Source organism: Typha latifolia, chromosome 3, assembly GCF_019914945.1.
Source record: "Typha latifolia isolate L0001 chromosome 3, TyphaL0001v2, whole genome shotgun sequence".
In the NCBI taxonomy this organism is placed as follows: Eukaryota; Viridiplantae; Streptophyta; class Magnoliopsida; order Poales; family Typhaceae; genus Typha; species Typha latifolia.
The window spans coordinates 4428347-4452218 of NC_133088.1; the positions used below are offsets into that span (position 1 = coordinate 4428347).

Here is a 23872-nt window from a genome sequence, read left to right on the forward strand (position 1 = left end):
AAGTAACTATAGTTTTTGGACAGAAATTTAATATAATCATAATATGATAGTACAATAATTTTAAACTCGTTTCCTATCTTTCAAAAAAAAGAATTTTTTTAATAAATATATATTTATATTAGACTAGGAAAATAACAATAAAGTTAATTTGATTATTTGTATTTATTATCCCGACTATCATAATCAAACACTATTTTATCCAATATTTTTTATACTACACTTAACCATCTTTTTCGAACTAAACATCTAAAGAGAAATTAGGATGAACAAAATTTTATCTTGAAACAAACCATCACTTTATACGGATCCTAATTTTTTCTTATCCGGCAACTAGGGCTAAGTTCAAATCTCCACAGCTATAGACACATTTCAATGGACAACAAAGTATTAAGAAATCTCACAGCCAATAGTAAGATAAGATGATACTTTCAGAAGGTAGTCAAATGTGATCATTCATAATGGGCTTAAAACTAAATTTCAAGGGCATCATTAGGAAGCAACATTGATTTTAAAAAAAAAAAATCTCTCCAATCTTTAGGATCTATTGTCCATACTTTGCGCCGTCTATTTTTTTTTCCCTTTTGTTTTCTGAGGAAGTTGTTGTAAAGCACATGCATTTGGTAAGCCAGAATTAATAGCCTAACATGGGTGAAGGGATTGATTTGCTGTCAAGTAATTTATATATATATATATGTAGCCTAATTCTATTGACCATCGAGTCTGGTTAACTGGAATAAGTTGTATGTCCTTTTGCTGCAAGGTCTTTAATTCTCATGTGCTGGATAAGTAACGGCAGCCAGTTGCATTCATGAGCTTCTACTTTCCTGATCACTAGAACATGCCCAGGAACAGTGGTCAAAATAATAGAGCACAAGGATGTTAGAAAAATAGTGATGGAGCCCCCAGTGATCAGTAATCCAGAGGTGAAGCAGGTAACGCAAAAATTACAATACAAGGTACTGCATGTGTGTGACAGCAAATCTATCAATTGACTCACATTCATCACGGGACTACCGTCCACTAAAATAATGAAACTTGAACAATTTTAATCATGTACAGTTTAGTTAAGTAGACACTACGACAGAACAAGCAATGCACAAACATTATTAAAAGGATATTGAGATGAGATAAGAGGAGAAGTGGGATCCTTTCGGCTCAACAGATCAAAACCATAAGATTTAATATGCCATATAGAGAATACAACTAATGCAGCTGCATTACGAGGGGTACAAAGTGGAGATATGTTGCAATAGAACAGTATCTCATTTATTTGGTTCTTGCTTCATATCATACAGCTTTCATAAACAGCAATTTCATCTGTATCGTTTCCAACCATTGTTGGCAAAGGGTACTTCAGAACACAAAAGAATTGCCTTCTAAACTGGTAAATATTTTTTCATAAAGATGTGACATGAATCAACTTGTTCACTCTTGTACAAAAACGAGCTTGAGAAGCATCACTTTATGCGCAAGTGAATCCCTCCCTCGTTTTTGTTTCTTTAGACCTCAATATGAACAAATGCAAGAGCACTCACATCAAATAATCTAAGCAGTCTTGACGGGAGTGTCAGAGAGGGAACCCCATTCGGTCCATGATCCATCATAGATTGCAACATCAGACATCCCTAGCCGATGGAGACCCTGTGAGGAGATTAAATATGTATTACTCTTCTTGCTAAATTATGTTAACTTTGTTTAGAGAAGAAAATCTTCTCATAGTTCAATGTATATCGTTCTTACCAAAGCAAGTATGCAAGCAGTAACACCAGTACCACAAGAGGCAACGACAGGACGGTCCAGAGATATACCTGCAACAGGGTCAATAGCCAAAGAAATATATTCGATAGTAGAAGTAAAGGACCCACTTTTTCCTACAAAATTTCATTGATACAAATATAACAGATAATTGGTGATGAAAACAAATTATGATTTTATGACTGAGTAGCTACCTGATAATTGATTATCTTCCTTGTGCCTAATTTGCAGTTAAAGACAATATGACTTCTCAATGTAAAGCATCAAATGAGAGAAATAAATGTGATGTAGCTTTGTTAATTTGATTGGTGTGACTATGAAATTCTAATGGTCAGACACTAACTAATTTTGCTTAGTAAGCTAAAAAATAAGTTGCAAAATGCAAATCCCACATGTCAGTTGTTAAATGAGGAAAGACAACCATTCTATCTTGAAGGAGAGATCCCTCACATCTCACCCTCTACTCTCCACAATGGAAGTACGTCTTTACTATGATAGATCACATTAGTTCAATGTGCTGGTATTTAGTTCAACAGCTTACTACATTCCCATAGACATAAAGCCAAGGACTGGTTTTGATAAGTTTGCATTATTTTTTGCTCCCCCCTAGATGGATATATTTTCTCAATCCATGATAACCATCTCATGAGATGGAAGATACAGAATTTTGAGAGCCATAAAAGAGAAAGAAGATGGCCTAGCTGCCATGAACATATTAGAATGGTAATATTGGGGGAAAAACAGCACTGACCTTCTCGCTCAAACTGTTTACGAAGGGCACTCGCGGGCAATAGCATCTGTGAACTGTCCAGCACCTGCAAAGAATAACCAGATGTTAAACAAGAAGCCCGAAATATGCACAACAATATATCGAGTCTATATCAATATACTATACAAAGGCCTCTACTGCCAAACTGCCAGGAAAAGGACTCATTTGTTAAAAATAGACAAAATGACTGGTGCCAACTTTTTGAGTCAACAATAAAAGCAGTCAAGTTCAGGATCACAGTACATAAGTGGAACATTCAGTTTGCCCCTAGGGAACCGGGTACTAAAGTACTAATGCTCATAGCACCTTCCAAAATACACTGGTGTTAACTAAATAGTAAGTATTATCTCCATCATGTATATACACTAGATAGACATTCATTAACATCACCATAAGGTACTACAGTCAAGCCTAGGCTCTGCAAACATTACTATACTGATACTTGCATAAGTGCCTTCCTGCTTGGCTTATAATGCCCTAATGATCCATGAAAGAGAAACAATTGCAATCTTTACTAAAAGAAAAAGAAAAACCATCTCATAAATACATATGAAATGCAACCCTTTCAGGTAGATTGGTACTTATCTAGTTTAAACTTTTAGCAATCCGCAGATTGATTCACCAATTACACTATAAACCTTCCTCATGCACTGATTGCATGTAACAATTTCAATAAGTTGACCAAAGCTATCAATCTAATATGACTAGATGGAATTACTATATGTCCCTATGTGATCTGCATGTCATTTGCCACAAACATCATAGATGGAACTTCACTTTTGGCCTTGGTCAATCAACCGTATACTAATAAAGTTCATTTTTTGACCATGCTCATTCAAGCGATAATATATACTGATAAAGTTCACTTTTTGGCCCTTGTTCATTCAAGCGATAAAAGATATACTATCATATGAAATTACATCAACTAGAAAAATATTATGCTTTTGAAATGAGGCATAAAAAATGATAAATTGGTAATTTAACAGCAAACTTTACCTGAGCAAAAGGAATGCACTTACTACCAGGAACATGACCGCTTCTTATTCCTTTCCTTGGCTCTGGAACTGCACCATCAAACCTGAAATACGTTGAGATCATCTCAACCTAATAAGCTCACAGATATATGCATTCAAGTACAATATTCTACCATTTTAAACCACAAACTGTTTCATACAAGAGTAGGCTAATGCAGTGTCATAAAAGGCATCCCTGATGGCCGCCTTGGTAAGGCGGCACGCTGGCCACCCTGCCAACAGGATTGGTGCCCAGGCTGCCTGGGCAGACTTGGCAGGCCCGTCAAGTCGCGTAGAGGGCCAAGTGGCCCGCTAAACGTTTTGCGGCTCAGCCCACTATATCAATGGGTTTGAACTTATTAGGTCGGATCTTCACTATCTGCTAATTGTCTAACTCATTAACCATTTAAACACTAACCCAATCATTTCTCCTCACTCTCAATCTAAGCCCTAAAAACCTTCCCCCTTTCGATCATCTCCAAGCGTGAGCGGCGGTAGCAAGCGAGTACAAACAACCAGCAGCGAGCAAGGCACCTTCTTCTCTTTCTTCCCTTTTCACTCTCAACGGCCACCTCTCAGTTTAGCCGCCAAGAGTGAAAGGCTGCCGACGTTTTCTTTCTCCTTTCACTGTCGGCTTTCTTCTCTTCCTAGTTTCTTCACTGCTACAGTAATTAACACTTAATTATTGTAGGTCTGTGGAAGAGAAAGGGTTTGATTAATTAACCAAATAAGCAGGGAAGCATGCTTTGCTTCCCTATTCTCTGTCCTGGTTCCTTAGGAGGTTTGTACTATTAAAGAATTGACAGATAAATGCTGTCACATTTGTTCAAATTAATGTCTTTCATCTCCTCCACGGATCAGGAGAAATTTGTTATTTTCTTTTTCTTTCTGATATTAAGAATTAAAACCAGAGCATGACAGTTGATTAATCTATGATTAGGCTTACAAAGTTCAGAAAACAAATTTAAAAATGAAAACCTATACAATTAGAGAAAGATGAATAATATTTTGACTTGACTTTCAAGTGAGGGCCTCGAGATACCACAAGATAATATTACTAAACTGAACAAGTTATGTGAGGAAACTTGTACAATGTAAAATCTCTGGTGCAAAAGATCAACAAAAGTACATCAACTATCTACATGCTGATTTCAATCCTTCAGATCTTGATCGAGCAAGAGATAAACAACTCACCTAGATTTTGATCTAGCATCTATATGCTGATGTGTCTGGAGATCAATATTTTCTTTAACCTGAAAAAAAAAGATTAATTAAACCACAGGTTTAGGCTGATGACGTTTCACTAACACAAAATGACTACCACAGTGCACGAATGTATTAAAGTAGAATAAGAAAAATAGAAGTACTCCTATATGTGAAAAATATTGATTTCACTTATCACAATTTTAGGTACTATGATATACTACATATTCATAATGCATTTCAACAGGAATAAATTTCTAACCCAATATTCATAATGCATACACAACTTTTTCTGGATGACCGGATGGAATTTTATAAGAACAGGCAACAAAAGATCAAAGCTTCCGTCACAATATTAATTTGATTAATACGTTAAGCTATCAAAATTATAAGCTTTTTTTATAATATATTGAAAAGTAGTAGGAAGAACTCATGCACTTCACAAAATCAAGTATATTGCAAACATTGGTCCTAACCTTTTCAAGTGTCCATAAAAGATGAGGTTGCAACTTTGCTTCAAATGTGGAAGGGGCAACCTGCAAAGTGAACTTGATAAGAAGACAATCATAACAACGATACATCAAAATTTTCACATTACTAAAACAGAAATATACTTTAACCATTTCTACTCATCCGAAGCCTACAATGGCAAATTACTTGAACGCAATGTTTGGTGATAGTTCAGAGGTTCAATCTTCAAAATATATTAATTATAAATAAGCCAGCTATGACAATTAGTATCAGCCCAATGGCTGACAAGATAAATGTTAATTATTCATGTACTTAGTTGGAAAAAGTTCTAAACAACATACTGGTTGTCCTTGATAAACTTTCTCAATGGCTTCTCTAGCAGCACTGGCCTTCAAAATTGCATCACTAGAGGCACTAGATTCAACATCATATCCAGAAGCACGCCATTGGGGTAAGCCTCCATCCAACACCCAAACCTTCTCATGTCCAAAGACTCGAAACATCCTTTTTTTTTTATAAATAAATGAACTTAATCACCACAGAGTAGGAAAGAGAAAAAAGATAAAGTAACTCGTATTGTGATCTGACTAAACAATGCATAAAAGCTATTTATACAGAAACACAGGAATACAATTCCAATCATAAATTTCCAAGAGAAGTACTGTCAATCCATGTACTGCTCATCTCAAGTTACCCCACAACATAATAGAGGGTCTCCTGAAGATGCTACATTTCTAATAAGCAAGATATTAACAAAAGGTAGACTAGTGTTTGACAATCCAAAAGAATGCACAAGAATGACAAGTGCATGCCAAAGACTTAAGGTTGGCAATAGAAATAAGAAGATGCCATGACATTGTAAATAGTAGAATCTACCCTTATAGTGTCTGGTCTTTGAGGGTGTTCTAGACCCAAGTAGAGTGGTGCTCTTAGGATTATGATTTTACACAATTTTGTATCAATAATGTAGTACATTATGGCTTGAGATTCTCTATGACTGTTAACAACAACAACAGAGTATACTCAGAAATCTCTATTATAGAGAGTACAATATAGTTATTTTGAACAGACTAAGAGACAGCATTACAGTATGATTGCAAGATGATGTCTAGATTCCGGTAGACTATATTTCATCATGCCACATTTACCTTATTATGCACAAATAAGGATCAAATTTCAACAGAATTTATGAATGAAGCATCTTTCCCAAACTTGTGGATATTTTATGAAGATCTACCAGCTATACTAGAATAACATTTATGGAAGTCCAAATTTTGCTTTACTAATTGTCTTAATACCATGTAATATGAATTTCAGATAAGAAACATCATTTTGAGAATCATATTGATGTCCAAACATTGGATGTCTTATGTATCGAACTATTTATCACTTTGAGCTTGTCAGGTTCTGAGTGGAACACTTCATCCTGTAGATATTAGCATAATAATTTAAAGGAAAATGCTTACCACCACACGCGAGCTGCACTGAATATTCCCTTTCCATCATAAACAATTACACCATCTTTATTGTAAATACCAAGAGCAGAAGCAGCAGCAGAAAAAGCTTCTTCTGACGGCAACATGTGAGGCAACTGAATCACATGCATCGGTTAATAACTTAACAGTCATTTTTAAAAAGTTAAATTAAGAAAAATAAATAATTAGCAAAGTTGAATCTGAATAAGAAATATTACAGAAAACCGTATTCTTGGAATACTTGAGCATGGTTCATCTTTGATGTGATGATGATGTATTCTTGTGAAACTGACAAATATTAGAGTCACTGCTGCTACACATATATCGAACCATGTATCCTTTAACTTTTTAACTCTTTCTCTTAATTTATATTTTATTGTCGACAACTTTTACGATAAGAGTGACATCTTGCGTTTGAAGTCTGCTAGGAGGATTGAGCTAGGAGTCTAGGCCCTCTTTAATGGGCGAGAAGAACATTAAGTTTTAAAAGGTAATTGGTTCAAGTCATGAAACCAGCCTTTCTATACATGATGGTAAAGCTTCAAACATCTTCCCTGCCCATGCCCCTCACCTCACGATGGGAGCCCCACATATTTGGATGAACCAAACTCTAGTCAAAATTATGAACCCTAATGCCTGCTGCAATTACATGTCCAGTACATATGAAGACAAAAATGAACCAAAAATGTACATATGTTAAGAAATTAAAACTTATTTCTAATTATTATTATAAATATAATTGGGAAGCACTCTAACTTCTAACCTATTTGCAGTTTATATTCTCTATTTTTAATACTTGCAAATTGAGCCCTACATTTATCATATATGTGCAAAACATACCCTGAATGAGGTTAAACTAAACTGTTTGGGCAGATAGCATTAAAAAAGAATATTCTATCATCTACATAAAAAATTCCTAGAATAACTACAGTGCCCTTATTTCTTCTATCTTTCTTCAAAGTATATTTCCTTATAAATGTGTTGCCAAATAGTACGGACATGTAAAAATTCAAATTATTAGATATTTACAGTTTTACACCACTCATTGTATTCCCTTTTAAATGTGTCATTTTTTTTTGTATAAACTAAAGAACAAGATTAAGCAGCATAAAACCCTATCAAATCAACCTCATTGTGAATAGGAAAACTTACACTGGAGATGGAATGGAGACTCCTCTAATGGAGATGGAGATGGAGATGGAGGGAAATCTTGGGCTTGGGAGATGGAGACGGAGATGAGAGGAAGCTTGGGCTTGGGCTTAGGAGATAGAAATTGACTTCTCAGATGAGGATTTGGTATTTTTTGAGTCGGGTATAGCTTGAATTTAGTATTTCGAGTTCAGTATAGCCTGGGTAGTTGGGAATAGTTTGGGTGAGAATAATTTTGTAAATTTTCTTAGTATAGTTAACTTAACCTAGGAGTTTATTTAAGTTTAGTTAATAGATCTAACAACAAGGTATTTTCTGCACATATTGATAAATTGTAGAGCTTAATTTGCAAATAATCAAAATTGAAGGGTGTAGAACACAAATAGGTTAAAAGGCAATTCAAATTTCTTGAAATAATAAAAACAAGACAACTATAGCAAGCTGGAGCACAAGAGAAGAATCAAGCAAGGTCAAAAGCATGATTTCATAAGGTGGTATGATTGCTACATCAACATATAAGAACATATAATTACACACAAATTATCTAGATAAAAGTTTGTCACAAAAGCATTTCTGGGTACTAAAAGAATCATTAATCAAATTGTTGTTGACATGTTACATTGGTGCATATTATCTTTCAGAATATGACTTCGGCCAACACAGATCTGGAAGTTCTAGGCAAGTTATGCTTAGTACGATGTTGACCAACGAAGCTAAGAACAGGTACGCATGATATTAGTTCACATAAAGATTATTCAATTATAAATTTCACCAACTAAATGGAAGGAATGCATAGGCTAAGCTTTAAATGAAACAATTATCTTTCTTTATTTTTGGGAGGCAATATTTAAGAAAAAATTGGTGCACCTCAATGCTACTTAAATCAACAACATGCAAACTTTCAAGATGCCAATGTACAACATAGAAAATGCATTTACAGCATCACCGTGAACTGTGCTTGCATTGTAGAAAATCCAAATAATAATTTTGTTAATCACAAAATCAAGAATTAAGAGGGAAAAGTATGTAATTGAAAAAGCTCAACTTACATCGGAGGTTCTGTCTGATATTCCATCAACATCAAAAAACAAAGCACCAGGAATGTGGGCCACCTTAAGCAGCAAAAACAAAGTGTCAAAAGGCTAAATATACAAAAAAAAGAAAGATGTTGGGTGGGAATGTTAATAGAAATTAAATGGCTAGAAAGACTCAGCTAAGAGTGCCCTGCCTAGCTCTCTAAAAATCATAGGTTCATAGCTGCTATCTCAAGTCAAAACCAAATGTGGGTTCTTAAGAGGCTATAAATCACATCAAGTAATGCTTTTATTTTGCCAAATCTTTTCTTACTTCCTAACATTTATGAAGCTTAGATACGGCTGCCAGGCTGCACTAGTGAAGTAACCAAGATCCACATTACCACCATTCCTACAGGTCCCTACATGCATTACAACCAAAAAAGATGATTGGGGAATAAGACATTCCATAATCTGCAGTCACCTTTAAATTTTCAAACATATCATTGCAATTTTCACAAATTTCAGTAGTTTAGAGTCTTCCGACAACATATTATATTCAACTTTTATTTTAAAGATAATATCAGTTTGAGTTCCTTTTCTTCTAGCCAGTCCATTATTAATAGGATTCCATCTTAACATCCCTCAAAGGTACCAAAATAGGTGTGCTAATTAGGTGCCAATGGAACAGTGCAACTATAATACTTTTATTAAATAATTTGGTAATATTAGTTCAAAGTCAGAAGATTATCTTGAACAACCCCAAAAATAGACTAATGAAAGGACTTGATGTCTTGATCCCTATGAAGAAAACAGATATATGAGAGACTAGATAGCCATCTCAAATAGAGCAAGTTTTGAATAATGTAGTTAGTAATTTGGTATATTAAGATGTTAAAAGGCATCATGTCCAACTACATCATTGCAAGAAAAAGCAGAGATCTTTTTGTGTAGAAATTCATGAAAATACAAGTATATAGAAAAGCACGTTTTCATATGAATATTCATGATAAACAATAAGGATCGCCTTGCTGTTGCCACGTATCAGCCAATGGCCAACATGGCACAGATGGCACGGCTAAGAAGAAATAGGAAAAGGTAAAGAGAGAGGAGGAAAAAGAGAGAGAAGAGAGGAGAAAAGAAAGAAAGAGGCAGACAACTTACCTGTCGCCGTCGTCATTACCCCTCACTCTCAATTTGTCGTTGCTCACCTTCGCCCCATCATGCCCTAGCATCGGGGGCAAGATGGATGAAGAAGATGACCCAAACGGGTCGAATAAAAACGATCCACTTTTATTAAACCTACTTCCATCATAATTTTCTCCCTAAGCGAGCTAGGGCACACGAAGGGTGACAACGAGGGCAACGGCAACAATAATAGTGAGTGGGTTACTACTACAAGGTGAGAGGAGGGGTGTTGTCTGGCACCACTCGTGCCATGTGTCAGTATGCTACCAACACTGCAAGTGCCAACCGGCATCCCCTATGTCAGCCGGCATAGTCATTCTTGATAAACAACTCAATAGAAGCAAATCAGCAAACTTATGAAAAATCAGAACCCAAGCTGCAACTATTTTGGTGCAATTTCACAGCTCCATATGGAGCAGGAAATATCTTCAACTTCAAGTTAAACCAATCATCCATAGCTAGTTTAATATCTGGGTGATAGTATGATATGTGATAAATGAGCTCCTACATCCTTTTGAATTGAAAGGATAGTACTTAGCACTTCCTTGTTTAAAGCAATCTTTGTCTACCAATTCATAGTATATACCAGAATTTACCAGGAATTGAACCATCTTCCAATAACCTTGTTAAGGAAAAAGAAACCATGCCCCTTACCCCATAAATGATCTCTATCCTCATTGTTTTAGGTCTAGATCCAAAATTTTGACTTATATGGGTCTTTCACAATTAAAGTGATTGGGTTTTAATTTTGCTCCGCATAACTCATCATGAAGGAAGGAGCTCTATAATTAGAATGAAGACCTTATCTAACAGGCTAAGAGGTATTTTTCATTTGTGTATGTAGCCTTAATTATTGCATGCCATAAATAACCCTTTAAAGGAATAAAGGAATAATGGAATAAAGGTGCATGCTCCAAATCACTTTATCTTCCATAAGTTAATATCATAATATATAGTGCAAAAGTAAATGTTCTTAAACCATGGTATATTAAAGATGCATCTTTGCTGTTAGTTTCTAACATTAGCATATTCCTTTTTTTATTCTAACAGATGGAATTCCATACAATTATGACGTACTATTATGATATGATTTCCACAACAAATGAATTTTGTGTACATCCAATGAATAACCCTTTCTTCCATAAGGAAATCAGAAATTTAGTAAATTGCAACTCAGTCTCTCCTAAAATATACATGGGATCTAGAAAGTAAGCCTTCTCTACACCATTACAATTAAGGGCTTACATCTCATCAAAAATTAGCTCTAAGAGAAGCAATGTGTATGGCACGGAGCAGCACAATAATATGAAAAACATAAATAGCATACTGAAATTGGACCTGATATTCTTGAAGTGGATTTCGTTGCTCATTTGGCATATACCAAGAAGAATCAAGTACCTTGAGAAAGTAAAAGGCTAAATAGTAAGAAATACAAAGGAAAACAATAATTATTTCAATAAAATTAATAAAACTGCACAACATCACTGATTTTCTAAGACTAGTAACAAGCATAAGTAATTTAACTACAATTTTGACAACATTCACACTTACAACCTGATAACTTGAGGATTCTGTGACAAAAATAAGAAGTTTTCTCAAATGGTCCCAATTAACATGACAATTTGATCTCACTTTGCATAAAGAATATCAAGAAACATGAATGCAACAATAAGATAATGCACATAAAGGTATAAGTGACTGCCCAAATACAAATAGTTTGATTGTTCAAGTAATTGCTCCTGATGTTTTACGTATATGGCATGTGCTTATTAGTAGTAACAGTTTTTAAACAGAGTGGGCAAGAGTTTCATATATTGATTTTCTAAACAATGGCTCTACCTAATAACATGAGCCATAGTACAGCTAAGGGTTTTAGGAAATTTATTTTGCTATTTGGTGCTGCCCTTGAACATGAATGAACATTATTAGCCAAATGAATCCATTATTATATCAACTTGCAGTCACTCAAGTAATAAGAAGCACCTAGGTCTTCATAAGGCCTTTTCTATAATTGTTGGAAGACATAATAATGCTCCCCATGCCCAGATAGAATATTTTATTACACCAGCTGATGCTGGGCCTTTTTTCAGGATGGTCTCCGACCATTTTGTGTTCATTTTTTGTTGGACTCCTACACACTCAAGAATAATCTAGAAAAGTGAACTAACCATAACTGACACCAATTGGACCAAACTCTTCATCTAAACTGGCTGAACGATAACAACCCATATCAGATCGACCTTTCATTTTTCAACTTCTTAATGCCTAAACTCTCTACCTACTACATAGATAAAGTAAGCTCATATGTATTTATAATCACCTAGAGGGTGTTACTCAGTGTGAAAGGCAAGGTTTGCCCCATTTCCACTTAACTTCAGTCATTGAAACAAGCTCCATAATAATGGAGGAGAGTTGTCTACATCTACCCCCTTGCCTAATACCACAGTGACAAGGCTCATGCAATAGGACACCCTCTTGCTTTTCCTTTTCTGTGTCCAAAACACATATAGATCCACAGAGTTCAGAGCACCAATATGTCCAATATCATAAGTAAGATATATCTTTAACTAAAAGATATTGAACGAGGAAATCCTTCACCAGGAAAATTACTTAAATGAAATTAAGTATAAGATGCATGGTAAGTGAAGGATTACTTCAATTCAGCACAGTAGTAAGTCATAAAGACGTGTGGACAGAGACAAATGTGCACCTTTACATCTGGCTCTTTCAAATTAGCATGAAGCCAATCAGCAGAAACAACGGGATCATTATCCGCTAGTGAGTGAATGGAAGAAGTAGTAATTCTCGTATTAGATGAAGCGGTTATATTGCATCGAGTAAATCCAATAGAAGGAGGGTAAAAACACGGAACATTTGCATTTGCACGAACATAGGCTTCCCTACTCTGCAGATAGAAAGAACACAGATAACAAGAACTGTCAGCTAAAAAACCTAGCAAAGAGAAAAACCAGATATTCAACAAGAATCTACAACGTCATTTAATTGCAAGATCTAAAACAACCAAGGACAAGGAACTTAGACTCTAGAAACATACACAACTGACCGCAAATCTAACCAAAAATCCAACAAACGTAAGTAAATTTCTGCTCAATTGAGAAGAAACAGAAACAAGATCAGACATGAGGAGAGACCAGTGGGATCAGAAAAGCCAAAATAAGGATGAGATTTCTTGCAGTATGAACCAAAAGAAGGGGAGTTTCCTTTGCGACGTATCCATAGATTCTCTTCGAATCCTGGGTATAATAAGCCGACGAACGAATCGATCGAAGCCCCGTGAACGCTCTCGTTAAGAGTGAAGTAGCCATTAGAAGAGATCGGATGCTACACGAAGAGTATTCAAAGTATTTGCTAGGGTTTTATTAGGATTCAACAACTAGCAGAGGCTTCGACCATTTCTTTCTATTTCTCTCGGACCGTTCTCCATGACATCCCCTGCGGTGGGTGAACCCTGTCTCTTTATACAGAGATGTTATCTAATATCGCTTGCCAGTTGCCACTGTGAGTTAATTAAACAGAACTTTGAATATGGCCCCCTATATTTAAGAAATATCGCTTAAGACCCTGCATGGAGGGTTTTGAAGTGAAACCTTTATTATAGTTATAGAGTGCCTATATGCAAAAAAGCCCTTTCTATTTCGCAAAATATGAAGGAGGACATATTAGCATCCAAATAATTGGAAATCTAGGGGTCAAGTTTGAAACTTTCCGCCAGGTTTAGTATGAAACTGTGGGCTGCTAATGGGTTAAGAGTACGTAAAGTGGGACTACACCATGTATTGGGCTTTCGGCAAACTTTGAGCTGAGACAAATACAATCAAATACTGTGAGTGACTGTGAGTGAGTCAAGCCATGGGCTGGGTGGGTGGCTCTTTGTTTTGGCTCTTTGTTTTGGTTACCTTTACAAGGTCAAATACTATGAGTCAAGCAATCTCTTTTTTCTTTTCATATAATTCTTAGAGTTTGAGCTTGAGGCATGCTGTTTAGGGGCCATTCAACATCATTTAGTATCAAAATATTTTAGAGTACTTTTGGGCTTCAACTTGAAGACTATGCTCATTTTTTAAACTCGCATAAGAAAGTTTATATCACTATAAGTTATTTATGATGTTTGGTTATAATTCGGTAGAGTGAGATAATTATTATACTTGAGGTGACATGAAAAATGAAAATATATTTATGTAGGATAGAACACCTGCTTAGGATTAACATCCACTTAAATTAGAACAATGACAGACATATTTTACTTCAAAGAAAAAAGAAAAATCAACGATGACATGTTCTATCAAAATTTGCCATAAAGATTTGTTATCTACAACCTCAATACAAAATGTTTTAGCACTAGTGATTTTGTTGCTTTCATGAGGCCTTATATCCAAGCCTAAGACAAATCTCCATTATGCAAACCAATATATGCACCGCAAGCATGACCTTCCTCTTTCATCTTCAATGTCAATTCCATCAACAGCTCACAAATTCTCTCCCATTCATAATGCGTTCTCTCCGCTGCCAGGAAAGTGTGTACTTCATTATCAACCTCGATTGCGCTGTAACCCGGTGCTTTCCTTAAACCTCTCTCCTTCATCACTGTCCTAACCTCATTCACATTTTCCCATTTCTCATCAAATGCATAAATATTAGATAGAAGATTATAATACCCAGCATGGTCAGGCTCTATCTTGAGCAAATTGCTCGCCACTAACTCACTCATCTCAGTGTTGTGGTGTTTCCTGCAGCCAGCAAGCAAAGCACACCATATATGTGGACTAACTGGACTAGCCATACCCTTGATAATCCTCATAGCCTCCTGCAGTTCTCCAGCTCGGCCTAGGAGATCAACCATGATACCACAATGCTCTGAATTAGGTGTAATCCCATAAACAAGTCTCATGCTTTCAAAAATCCTCCTCGCTTCATGGACCAAACCAGCATGGCTGCAGGCAGACAAGATAGATACAAATGTTACATTATTGGGCATGATTGATGATTGATTCATGCGCTCAAAAGTTGCGATAGCTTTGTCCCCGAGGCCATGAATTCCATATCCTGCAACCATTGAACTCCATAGCACGACATCCTTCTCAATAATGCTTTCAAACACTGTCACAGCGTGGTACAAGCTGCCACACTTAGAATACAAGTCCACAAGTGCAGCTGCCACAAATACCTTGTTGGTGAAACCACCGTTAACCAAATAACCATGGAGACAAAGAGCTTCGCTAAGGATACCCAATTGTGAACTTGCTGCAAGAACCTTCACCATTGTCACTGCATCAGGACCCAATCCATCCAACAGCATGCTTCGGAACACTCTCAGTGCCTCATTGGCAAGACCATTTTGAGCAAGACCACCAATGACTGCAGCCCATGCAACTGCATCCTTCTTTGGCATTTGGTAAAAGATATCCATTGCCTCATTGCAACAGGAACACTTCATGTACATATCAATCAGAGCAGTCGAAACTGCCATCTCCAATTCAAAACCTTTTCCAATAGCAATCTCATGCACCCTTCTACCTTCCTCCAGATCAAGAGCTAGTGCACATGCCTGAAGGACACTAACTATTGTAATCATATTGGGCTTCATTCCCATCTCAACCATCCTCCTATAGACATTCAAAGCTTCAATAGGATTCCCATTTTGTGCATGACATGCAATCATGCAGCTCCATGTGATGATATCTCTCTCTGGCATCATATCAAACAACCTCTTTGCTCTTCCAACCTCACCTAATTTCACATACAAGTTTAGAACAGCATTCACCAGGGATAAATCATAGTCTAAGCCCATCTTAACAACGATCCCATGACAGGACCTCCCAGAAGAAAGATCCCCCAACTGTACAAGAGCTGACACTACACTAACAATCGTCACTGGATCCAAATTCATGCTCTTTCCGACCACCATACGGGAAAAGAATGACAAAGCCTCTTCAGCATTGCCATTCTGCTGGTACCCAGAAACTACCGATGTCTGGAGAACGACATCTGGTTCATGAAAACCATCAAACACCTCCACAGCACTACCCATATCACCGCATCTGGAGTACATCTCGACAAGAGCAGCACCGACAAACATATCGGAATCGCCGAGTCGGGTCTTCACAACGATGCTGTGGATTGCCTTGCCAAGGCCAAGAGCGGTGAGATTGGCGCAAGACTTGAGAGCGATGGGCAAAGTGAACGCATCGGGCATGAAATAAGAAGACGGGAAATTGGTCATGCGGCGGAAGAGATGGAGACACTCCAGCCATCGGTGGGCGCGAGAGGAAGCGCGGAGAATGGCGTTCCAGAGGAAGGTGTTTGGGTGAGGAATTTCGTCGAATAGCTTGTGAGCAATGTAGTACGAAGAGACGCGTGCGTAAGAGTTAGTGAGGCGGGTGGCGAAGAAGCAGTCAGGGGCGTTGAGAAGACCGGTCCGGAGGAGGAGGGAGTGGAGCTGAGATGTGGATAAGGTATCCGTGCAGGATTCTAGGAGTCTGGATAGTAATGGACGGCTTCTCATATAGCTGGAAGCCTGGAATAGTATATAGATGTCTCTCAGTTGCTCATGCAAGCCTTACTCTCCTCATATACCATGGCCGTAGGTCCTCTCCTCATCTTATGCCTTAATCTCCCATCTTATGCTACCATAGAAAAGGCTTTAGAATACATTATGATTAGATATTCAGACAGATACCCAATTATACAGAATATCTACTAAAATTGTGCGAATAAAGTCAATCCAAACAAAAAAGAAATATTTCTGCTCATGCCCCAAGTTAGCCGACCAGTTGGCAGTCTAATTTGCTTCCGTTGATAAAGTGAAAAGAAGATAAAGAGACTTTGTGGTTAGTGAATATAGAGTTGCTCACTAAACTAGATTTATTTTTAAATTTATTTATTTTACTGTATTCCTAATTAAAATATTTAATTGTTAAGTGTTTTACTTATCTAAAAATAAAAAGCTAATAATATCAATATTTTTTTAAGTAAACCATTGATCTCTTAGGCTTTTTTATTAAGATACTTTTGATAATATTTTATATATCCCTTACCAAATTCCTAAGTTTTTACTTAGAAAAAAACAGTAATATTATTAACATTTTTATTTTTAGATAAATAAAATATTTAACGGTTAAGTAAAAAAAATAATTTAAAAAAAAATAAGTTTAGGCAAGGGAGGGGAGGGGATCGGTGCACTAGGTGTTAAAGGTGGCGAACAAGAGGAGGTTGTTGGCCAGGCAAGCAACTAATAGAGGTGGTGAGGAAGACAAAACTAGTGAAGAACTTGAAAGGTTGGAAAAAGAAGACCAAGGGTCGAAGATGACAAGAGCAGGCGAGACAAAGGGAGAAACGAGAGGAGGCCATCGGATGGATGGAGAAGGAGGTTAGGAGGAAGGTGGGATGCGTGGAGGAGAAAAGCCGAGAAAGGAGAAGGTCTCTCCTTTCCTCTACCCTAAGGCTAGGAGAGAGGAGGGGAAAAGGTCTAGGTGAGGAGAGGACCTACGGCCAAACCCTAGCAGAGCTAAAGCCTGAGTGCCTAACTCGCAAGGAAAAGAAAAGATACTCTTTCTATATCAATAAACAAAAGTATTAAAACCCTGAAATCCACCTCCTTTTCTAGCAAATGTGAGCTAGATCAAACGATCATACAACCTAATTATAAGGCCTAACAGGCCTCTTGCCATCCTCACCAAAATCATATGCCTCCTGTACATATGTAAGTGTAAACTTTCTGCTGTAGTATTTAAATTTGGGACCTAGATAGGGGTAATATTTTTCACACCACAAGGCATGGTTATGGGTGCTCACCGTTATGGCTGCCACATAGAAGGTTACCAATCGGATCCTTCAGTTTGGATCATTCCATTCTTCTCGGAGCTGGAGAAGATCCATACCAAATTCTACCACTGTTGTTGATCAATTGATCCTTCCAATGTACTAGAGAAGAATTCATTCTGCAAAAAGCATAAGAGGGATTGGGACCCCAATCACAACTTGCATTGGGAAACACGAATTCCCCGAACCTCAAAGCACCAATCCACCTCTATATAAAGCCAATCTATCCAACCATCTCCTACACAGCAAAATAATCTCTAAGACCACAATAACAAAAAAGACTGCAGCCACTATGAACACTGCTACCTCCACCTCCTTCTTCTTGTTCCTCCTCTCCTCTATGCTCTTCCTTCAGAGTTCCCACGCTGCAGTGAGCTGCAGCGTTGTGGCAATGAAGGCCATACCTTGTGTTGCCTTCGTGACAGGCAAGCAACCAAAACCAGCACCTGGATGCTGCAGTGGGCTGCAGCAGCTGGCGCATGGGGCAGTGACGGTCGTCGACCGTAGGGCGATATGCCAATGCTTGGAGAGTGGGGTGAAGGCCTTCCCAGGTGTGCAAGATAGGCTCCTGAGCCAAATCCCTGCCTTCTGTGGAATAAAGATTGGATTCCCTGTTTCCCTTAACACCAACTGCAACAAGTGAGTAGCATAGATTAAGGAAGAGACATACATATAAGTGCAATGCATGGTACTTGCCTGACTGTGTTTGTTTTTCCTTTGCTGCTTGCAGGATCAACTAAAGGAAGGAGGAACAATGTGATGGAAGTAGCAGTGCTGCTATAGGAGAATAAGGGATGAAACACTTTCAGTTGGGAGTGTTCAGCTGTTGTAGTTATTCACTGATGTGATCCCTGGTGGTCTTCAGACTTGAATAGAATAAACCCATCCATTTTGCTAAAATTTTCAGGTCATGTCGGTATTAATTCCCATTAAGTAGCAACAAATAAGCCTTTTGGAATAAATGTGATATGCCATAAAAACAATCAAATAAGAATAAGAACGGGCTTCTTCTGAAGAAATAAATTCAAAGGAAATTGTATAACAGACCGCATAATTCTTTTATGTTTAGTACAAAAATTAACTACCTCAATATTTTGTGTGCAAGTGGTAATTGGAGTACATTATTTCAACAAAAAATACAGTAGCAATTATGGGTGGAAAGAATCTATTTAAATAAATAAATGAGGGAAGAAAGCATGAATTAACAGAACCTAAAAGCCTCAAAATAAACTTGTGTTACTGATCATGGCATGGAAGCATCAATCACCATGGAATTTGCTGCCCATCCCAGGCAAAGAACTTTCCGTTGTCACCCTTCTTAATGTTGTCAATGATGTTCAGGAGCTTTTGTACTGAAAACTCTCTGGTGAAGAGCTTTCCCTCTGGTACGTTTCTCTGGAATGGTCGAGAAAGGTCGGTAGCCACAGTTCCTGGATGCAGTAGGACACAAGAAATTGGATCCTTTTTCCGAGCAAACTCCACAGAAATGGTCTTTGTCACTGCACATATAAGAGAAAGCTTTTAGAGTGGATTAGCAAGATGATGAAAAATGAGTTTAATTCAGCAGAGAAATTCAAATGCCCATACTAGCTTATATATACCACATCAAATTGATACATTCAATCAATATGATCAAATTGGTTTGATGCTTAACAAATTATCAAATTGGATTGATGCCTAACATGTGTATTTTGCTTAGAAATGAAAGAATATGACCTATATTCCTGGTTTTTCCAAACAAAGATTTGTTCATAGAATTATTGTTATGAGTACTGTATTTGACGCAAGGATATATATTATTGCAGCAACTCATTTAGGAAATGCGGTTGCCGTTTTGGTAAACTGAGTTTAGATGGTGGACTCAGATCCACAGACCACCAGAAAGAGTAACTAACTATCTAAGTGATAATCTTAAGCATTAAGCATTCTCTTACTAATCCTACTTCTCACTTCATGAATCCTTATTCTCCAGTACGACTTCTACAATCGCACAGAGGCAGTATGGTTCTACAGTCTTGATGCACTCTTAGCCTGATACCAGAACTCCTAGAACAATGAATAGCACAGAGGAAAGCATGACATGAAAAGCAACACAATAATTCACGAACTAAACTAATGCAATTATGATTAAGAAGGAGCAGGTCAACATCAACATTAGTTGCAAGCAGCCAAATTTACCTGAATTAAAATTGTGATATATCCACATTAAGTACATGAAATAAGGTTGAAAGCTAGTTAAATTATATACATTGATTTAGTGCTGCTTTGGAAGCTCTATATGAATGCCATCCCCCCAAACTATTATCTCCAATAGAACCCACTCTAGCGCTTAAATTTGCAACCACAGCAACTTCTCTTTCTGTTCCAGAGGCTCCTCCCATCTTTAAAAATGGCCACATATGCTGTTAAAAGTTTCTTTCACAGTCAGTCCAATGATCCAAGGATGTAAATGAAAATAGGTGTGAGCATCTGAGCACACTCCAGCTGATGAAGCAAATTAGAAGTGGCATCCACAATTAATTACCTTGATTACTAAGATGGGTCCAATGGCATTAACTTCATATGTTAGCAGCAAGGATGACTTCTGAACTTTGTTTAATGTTGTTTCTGCACAAAAAGTAGAAATCATACAGTATTTCTGAACAAAAAGATAGAGGACTTAATTCCATGAAGAAATAACATCATATTCACATAGTCACATTAAAGCAGTTTGATAGAACATGGTGATGAAAATACACAGCTAATGAACTAGAATTTCCAAGGAAAGTCTGGTACAATATTAGTCAGCCTCAGTTTAAAGTTGTCTTAGAAATGCAAACCAGGTTGTAATAAATCAGGTATTGAAAGAATCCCGGAAGTATTGATCAGCAGGTTAAGAGATCCATAGATCTCCCTTATGGAGGTTGCTGCCGCCTGTTGTGACACAACACATTTAAATAAAAGAGTACAGATCATTGATGTGGTATAAAGGAAAAATTACGAGAACAAGTAGAATAAACTGAAAGATGATTCATGGACTGTGAAAAAGCCAGAGAAGTACTGAACTTCTTATTATTGCAAGTATTATGTATATATATCTAAAATCAAGAATCAGATGTAAAGCCTGATACATATCTTTCGGAAGAAGAATTTCATTGATGCAGAAGGATGTCGCATTCTGATAAGATATATGTTTCTAAATTCTCTTTTAGCCAATTGATTTGCACGAGAGAGGAAGTGGAAAAATGTAACATTTTACTAATGAAATCTACTTTTACACTTCTTTCTGAGTTACTATAACTTTTCATCTATTTGCAAAGATTAAGTAGTTTCTAGCTCTTAGTTACAAGTGGTTAGATTTCGAAATTTCAGAAGGCAACATATGAAACATGCCTCTAGAGGAGGCTTGGTGTACCTCTATGGTGCCTTCCTCTGTCACATCCAATGGCAATATGTTAAGGCGTTCGACATAGTTATTCTTCAATTCAAGAAGGTCCTTCGCCTTATCTGGATTTCGACAAGTGGCAATAACATGCCCTTCTTCACTCCTCTTCAGCAGTTGCCTCACCTGTCATGATTCATGCACAAAATATTTGGTTAATGTGCCCAAACATTATCTAATCTCTTCATTGACATAAAAAAGAGTTCACTTTACACATATTTAATACATTCAATTCAAGGAACATATTCAAAGAAAATAAAGTAAGGTTTTCTACAAATCACAACCTAACTTTAACCTCATTCCAACTGACCTCAATTTGACATTTAAACTTTTAAAGAATATTCTCACAATATTTATAAATGAATCAAAGGTAATGTCTTGCAAATATGTCAAAATGTAGGTAGTGACATACGAAGAACTACTTCAACTACTACGCTTAATTCGATTAGCTAAGCCAATTCCATCGGAAGTAACATATCCTTGACAAGAAAATAACTCAGAATCCAGAGCTATGAAGGCAATTTTAGAGCGAAATTGAGGTTAAAAACTATAAAAGGAAAGAAAAAAAGATGATAAAAACTCATGAATTGAAGTGGAAATGAGATGATAATTGAACGCACGAATTCGAGGCCGATTCCTCGAGAGGCGCCCTGCACCATGGAAACCCCTCCTTCCCATTTCTTTGCAGCAGCGGAAGCAGAGAAGAAGGCCTTCGTTAGAGACGATCTCATCGCCGTCGTGGGCAATGGCGAGACCACAAGTCTCAGCATAGTTATTTGCATCGCTCGTAAGGGGAGATTTCTCGTTCGTACCCATAAATGGTCATTTCCTTTTTGGATTTTTTTACATAACGCCCCCTATAAACTTTTCAAATATAAAAAAATTGCCGTTATATTCCTAAAATATTATACGGTAAATTTTAAATTATCCGTGGGGTTATGTCTAAAATCAAATAAACCCTAAACTTTTATTTATATTACTTTAACCCCTATAGTTTAGATTAATATGAAATCATTAATTGTTAGCAAGAATATTACTTTTTCATTAGATATATATGTTAAGTTTAATAGTCATTTGTCATGAATGTTTTACAAGTAGAACCAGCCGTAATGGTATTTTCTGAACAGGTCTTACAATTTATATTTTATAAATATAATGGTAATTATATTTAATGGTAATTATGTTAAAAACATCCTTTCAATTTGAGTTGTTTTGCATATCAGCAGCTATACTATTAGCTAATTAAAAAAGTTATTCTAAAATCAGGTTGGAAATTTTAGCTTGGCCCATTAAGATGACAAAAGGATAATCTAGCCCAAAAAGTATAATTGGGCCCTTGGGCCTGGCCAAGATTAAGGTTTTGTTAGGTCATCATTGTAGCTCAAAAATTATGTCTTATCAGCCAATAATAGAAGTCATTGGCTTGATCCTCCATGGACTTTAATTTGCAAAGAAGAAATAAGTAAAAATATGATGGTTTCCCACTTAATATTGATGTCGATTCGAACATAGGAACCTTCATATGATAAGAGCTAGGCGTGTCAAAATAAACGAGTTGGTCGGGCTCAGCTCAGGGTTAACTCAGCTTAGCTTGGATTGATCTAAACCTAATTAAATTTTGAGCTCAGTGTGAGCCTAAGTGAGCTTGCTTATGCTCGGCTCGATCAGTTTGGTTCAATTTTTTTTATATTAATATTATATATAAGTATATCTATAACCATTAGGTCTTTGATGTAAAGATAGGCTCGGATTAACCATAGCTCAATTTTAGGATTAGGCTCAATTCGGTCTGACTCGACTTGAGTTCGGCTTGAAAAATTATTCAATTTTAGGTTCAAGCTCGACTTAGTCCAGTCAGCCTGAGCTTTTACACCCCTAACAGGAGCCTCTAGGCCCTCATGTGGACATTTGAGATTGATTACCCAGTCGGTTTTTTTAATCAAAATATTATATGTGTATGATTTTAATTTGTTGTACTATGATTTTTAGGATGGTTAGCCTAGTCGTCTAACATATATATTAAAAAATGTGGTCTTTTTGTTTAGCCAATAATTAGCCTATCTGCTCATAATCTATATAAAAAAAAGTTTTTAGGCTTTGTTGAGATGTAAATATATGTCATCCTGCTTTAAAATTAAAACAAGTTATCAAATTTTACATATTCTCTCCAAGAAATTAGTTGATCAAAGTAAAAGGTAGCACGTAGGAAATTAAGAAAAAATTTCGAGAGATAGATTCAACTTTATCTCTCAAGAAATAATCCACTTAGTTTATCAGGTAAGGTCAAGTAATATTCAATTGCAATTCATGAACTTGTATATATTTCATCCAAGTTAAAAAATAATAATAATAAAAACAAAGATGCACCTTATGGTACAAAAGACTAATTCCCAATACAACATAATTATATACTGCTAACTGACAGTTATCTAGGTTGGAAGGTTTGTTGGGATGTCTCACTCCTTTGTAAAGTTGCATGTCCCTCCTCTTCTTCCTCTCGGTTTGCCATTAAAACAAAAGAAGAAGAAAACAAGAACATCAAATTAAAGGAATTAGAACAAGCAAATAGAACAAAA

The 23872-nt window shown here is 36.6% G+C and overlaps 4 protein-coding genes across 5 annotated transcripts; 1 reads left to right on the plus strand and 3 right to left on the minus strand.

The window, feature by feature from the left end:
• Positions 1–1242: 1242 nt before the first annotated feature.
• LOC140784332 (thiosulfate/3-mercaptopyruvate sulfurtransferase 2-like) lies at positions 1243–13624 on the minus strand. Of its 2 annotated transcripts, none has more exons than XM_073131671.1 (12): positions 13189–13624; positions 12747–12941; positions 11375–11434; positions 8885–8947; positions 6678–6802; positions 5553–5715; positions 5217–5276; positions 4732–4790; positions 3521–3602; positions 2507–2570; positions 1741–1808; positions 1243–1641 (listed from the first exon to the last, which is right to left on the minus strand). In XM_073131671.1, exons 1-12 carry the CDS (start codon positions 13360–13362, stop codon positions 1546–1548), a joined length of 1209 nt encoding a protein of 402 aa, XP_072987772.1. In that variant the 5' UTR covers positions 13363–13624; the 3' UTR covers positions 1243–1545. The 2 variants fall into 2 exon arrangements, with proteins under 2 accessions (XP_072987772.1, XP_072987773.1); XM_073131672.1 differs by having other exon boundaries at positions 13258–13493.
• A 584-nt stretch (positions 13625–14208) lies between these two features.
• Positions 14209–16974, minus strand: LOC140785151 (putative pentatricopeptide repeat-containing protein At3g01580). The gene has a single exon (XM_073132909.1). It carries the CDS (start codon positions 16557–16559, stop codon positions 14436–14438), a length of 2124 nt encoding a protein of 707 aa, XP_072989010.1. The 5' UTR covers positions 16560–16974; the 3' UTR covers positions 14209–14435.
• Positions 16975–18015: 1041 nt separating this feature from the next.
• LOC140785152 (uncharacterized) lies at positions 18016–22114 on the minus strand. The gene is made up of 6 exons (XM_073132910.1): positions 21917–22114; positions 21270–21422; positions 20695–20788; positions 20400–20482; positions 20124–20277; positions 18016–19374 (listed from the first exon to the last, which is right to left on the minus strand). Exons 1-6 carry the CDS (start codon positions 22076–22078, stop codon positions 19139–19141), a joined length of 882 nt encoding a protein of 293 aa, XP_072989011.1. The 5' UTR covers positions 22079–22114; the 3' UTR covers positions 18016–19138.
• Positions 18168–18615, plus strand: LOC140783534 (non-specific lipid-transfer protein D, cotyledon-specific isoform-like). The gene is made up of 2 exons (XM_073130440.1): positions 18168–18514; positions 18606–18615. The coding sequence occupies exons 1-2, from the start codon at positions 18168–18170 to the stop codon at positions 18613–18615; spliced, it is 357 nt and encodes a 118-aa protein (XP_072986541.1).
• Positions 22115–23872: the final 1758 nt, after the last annotated feature.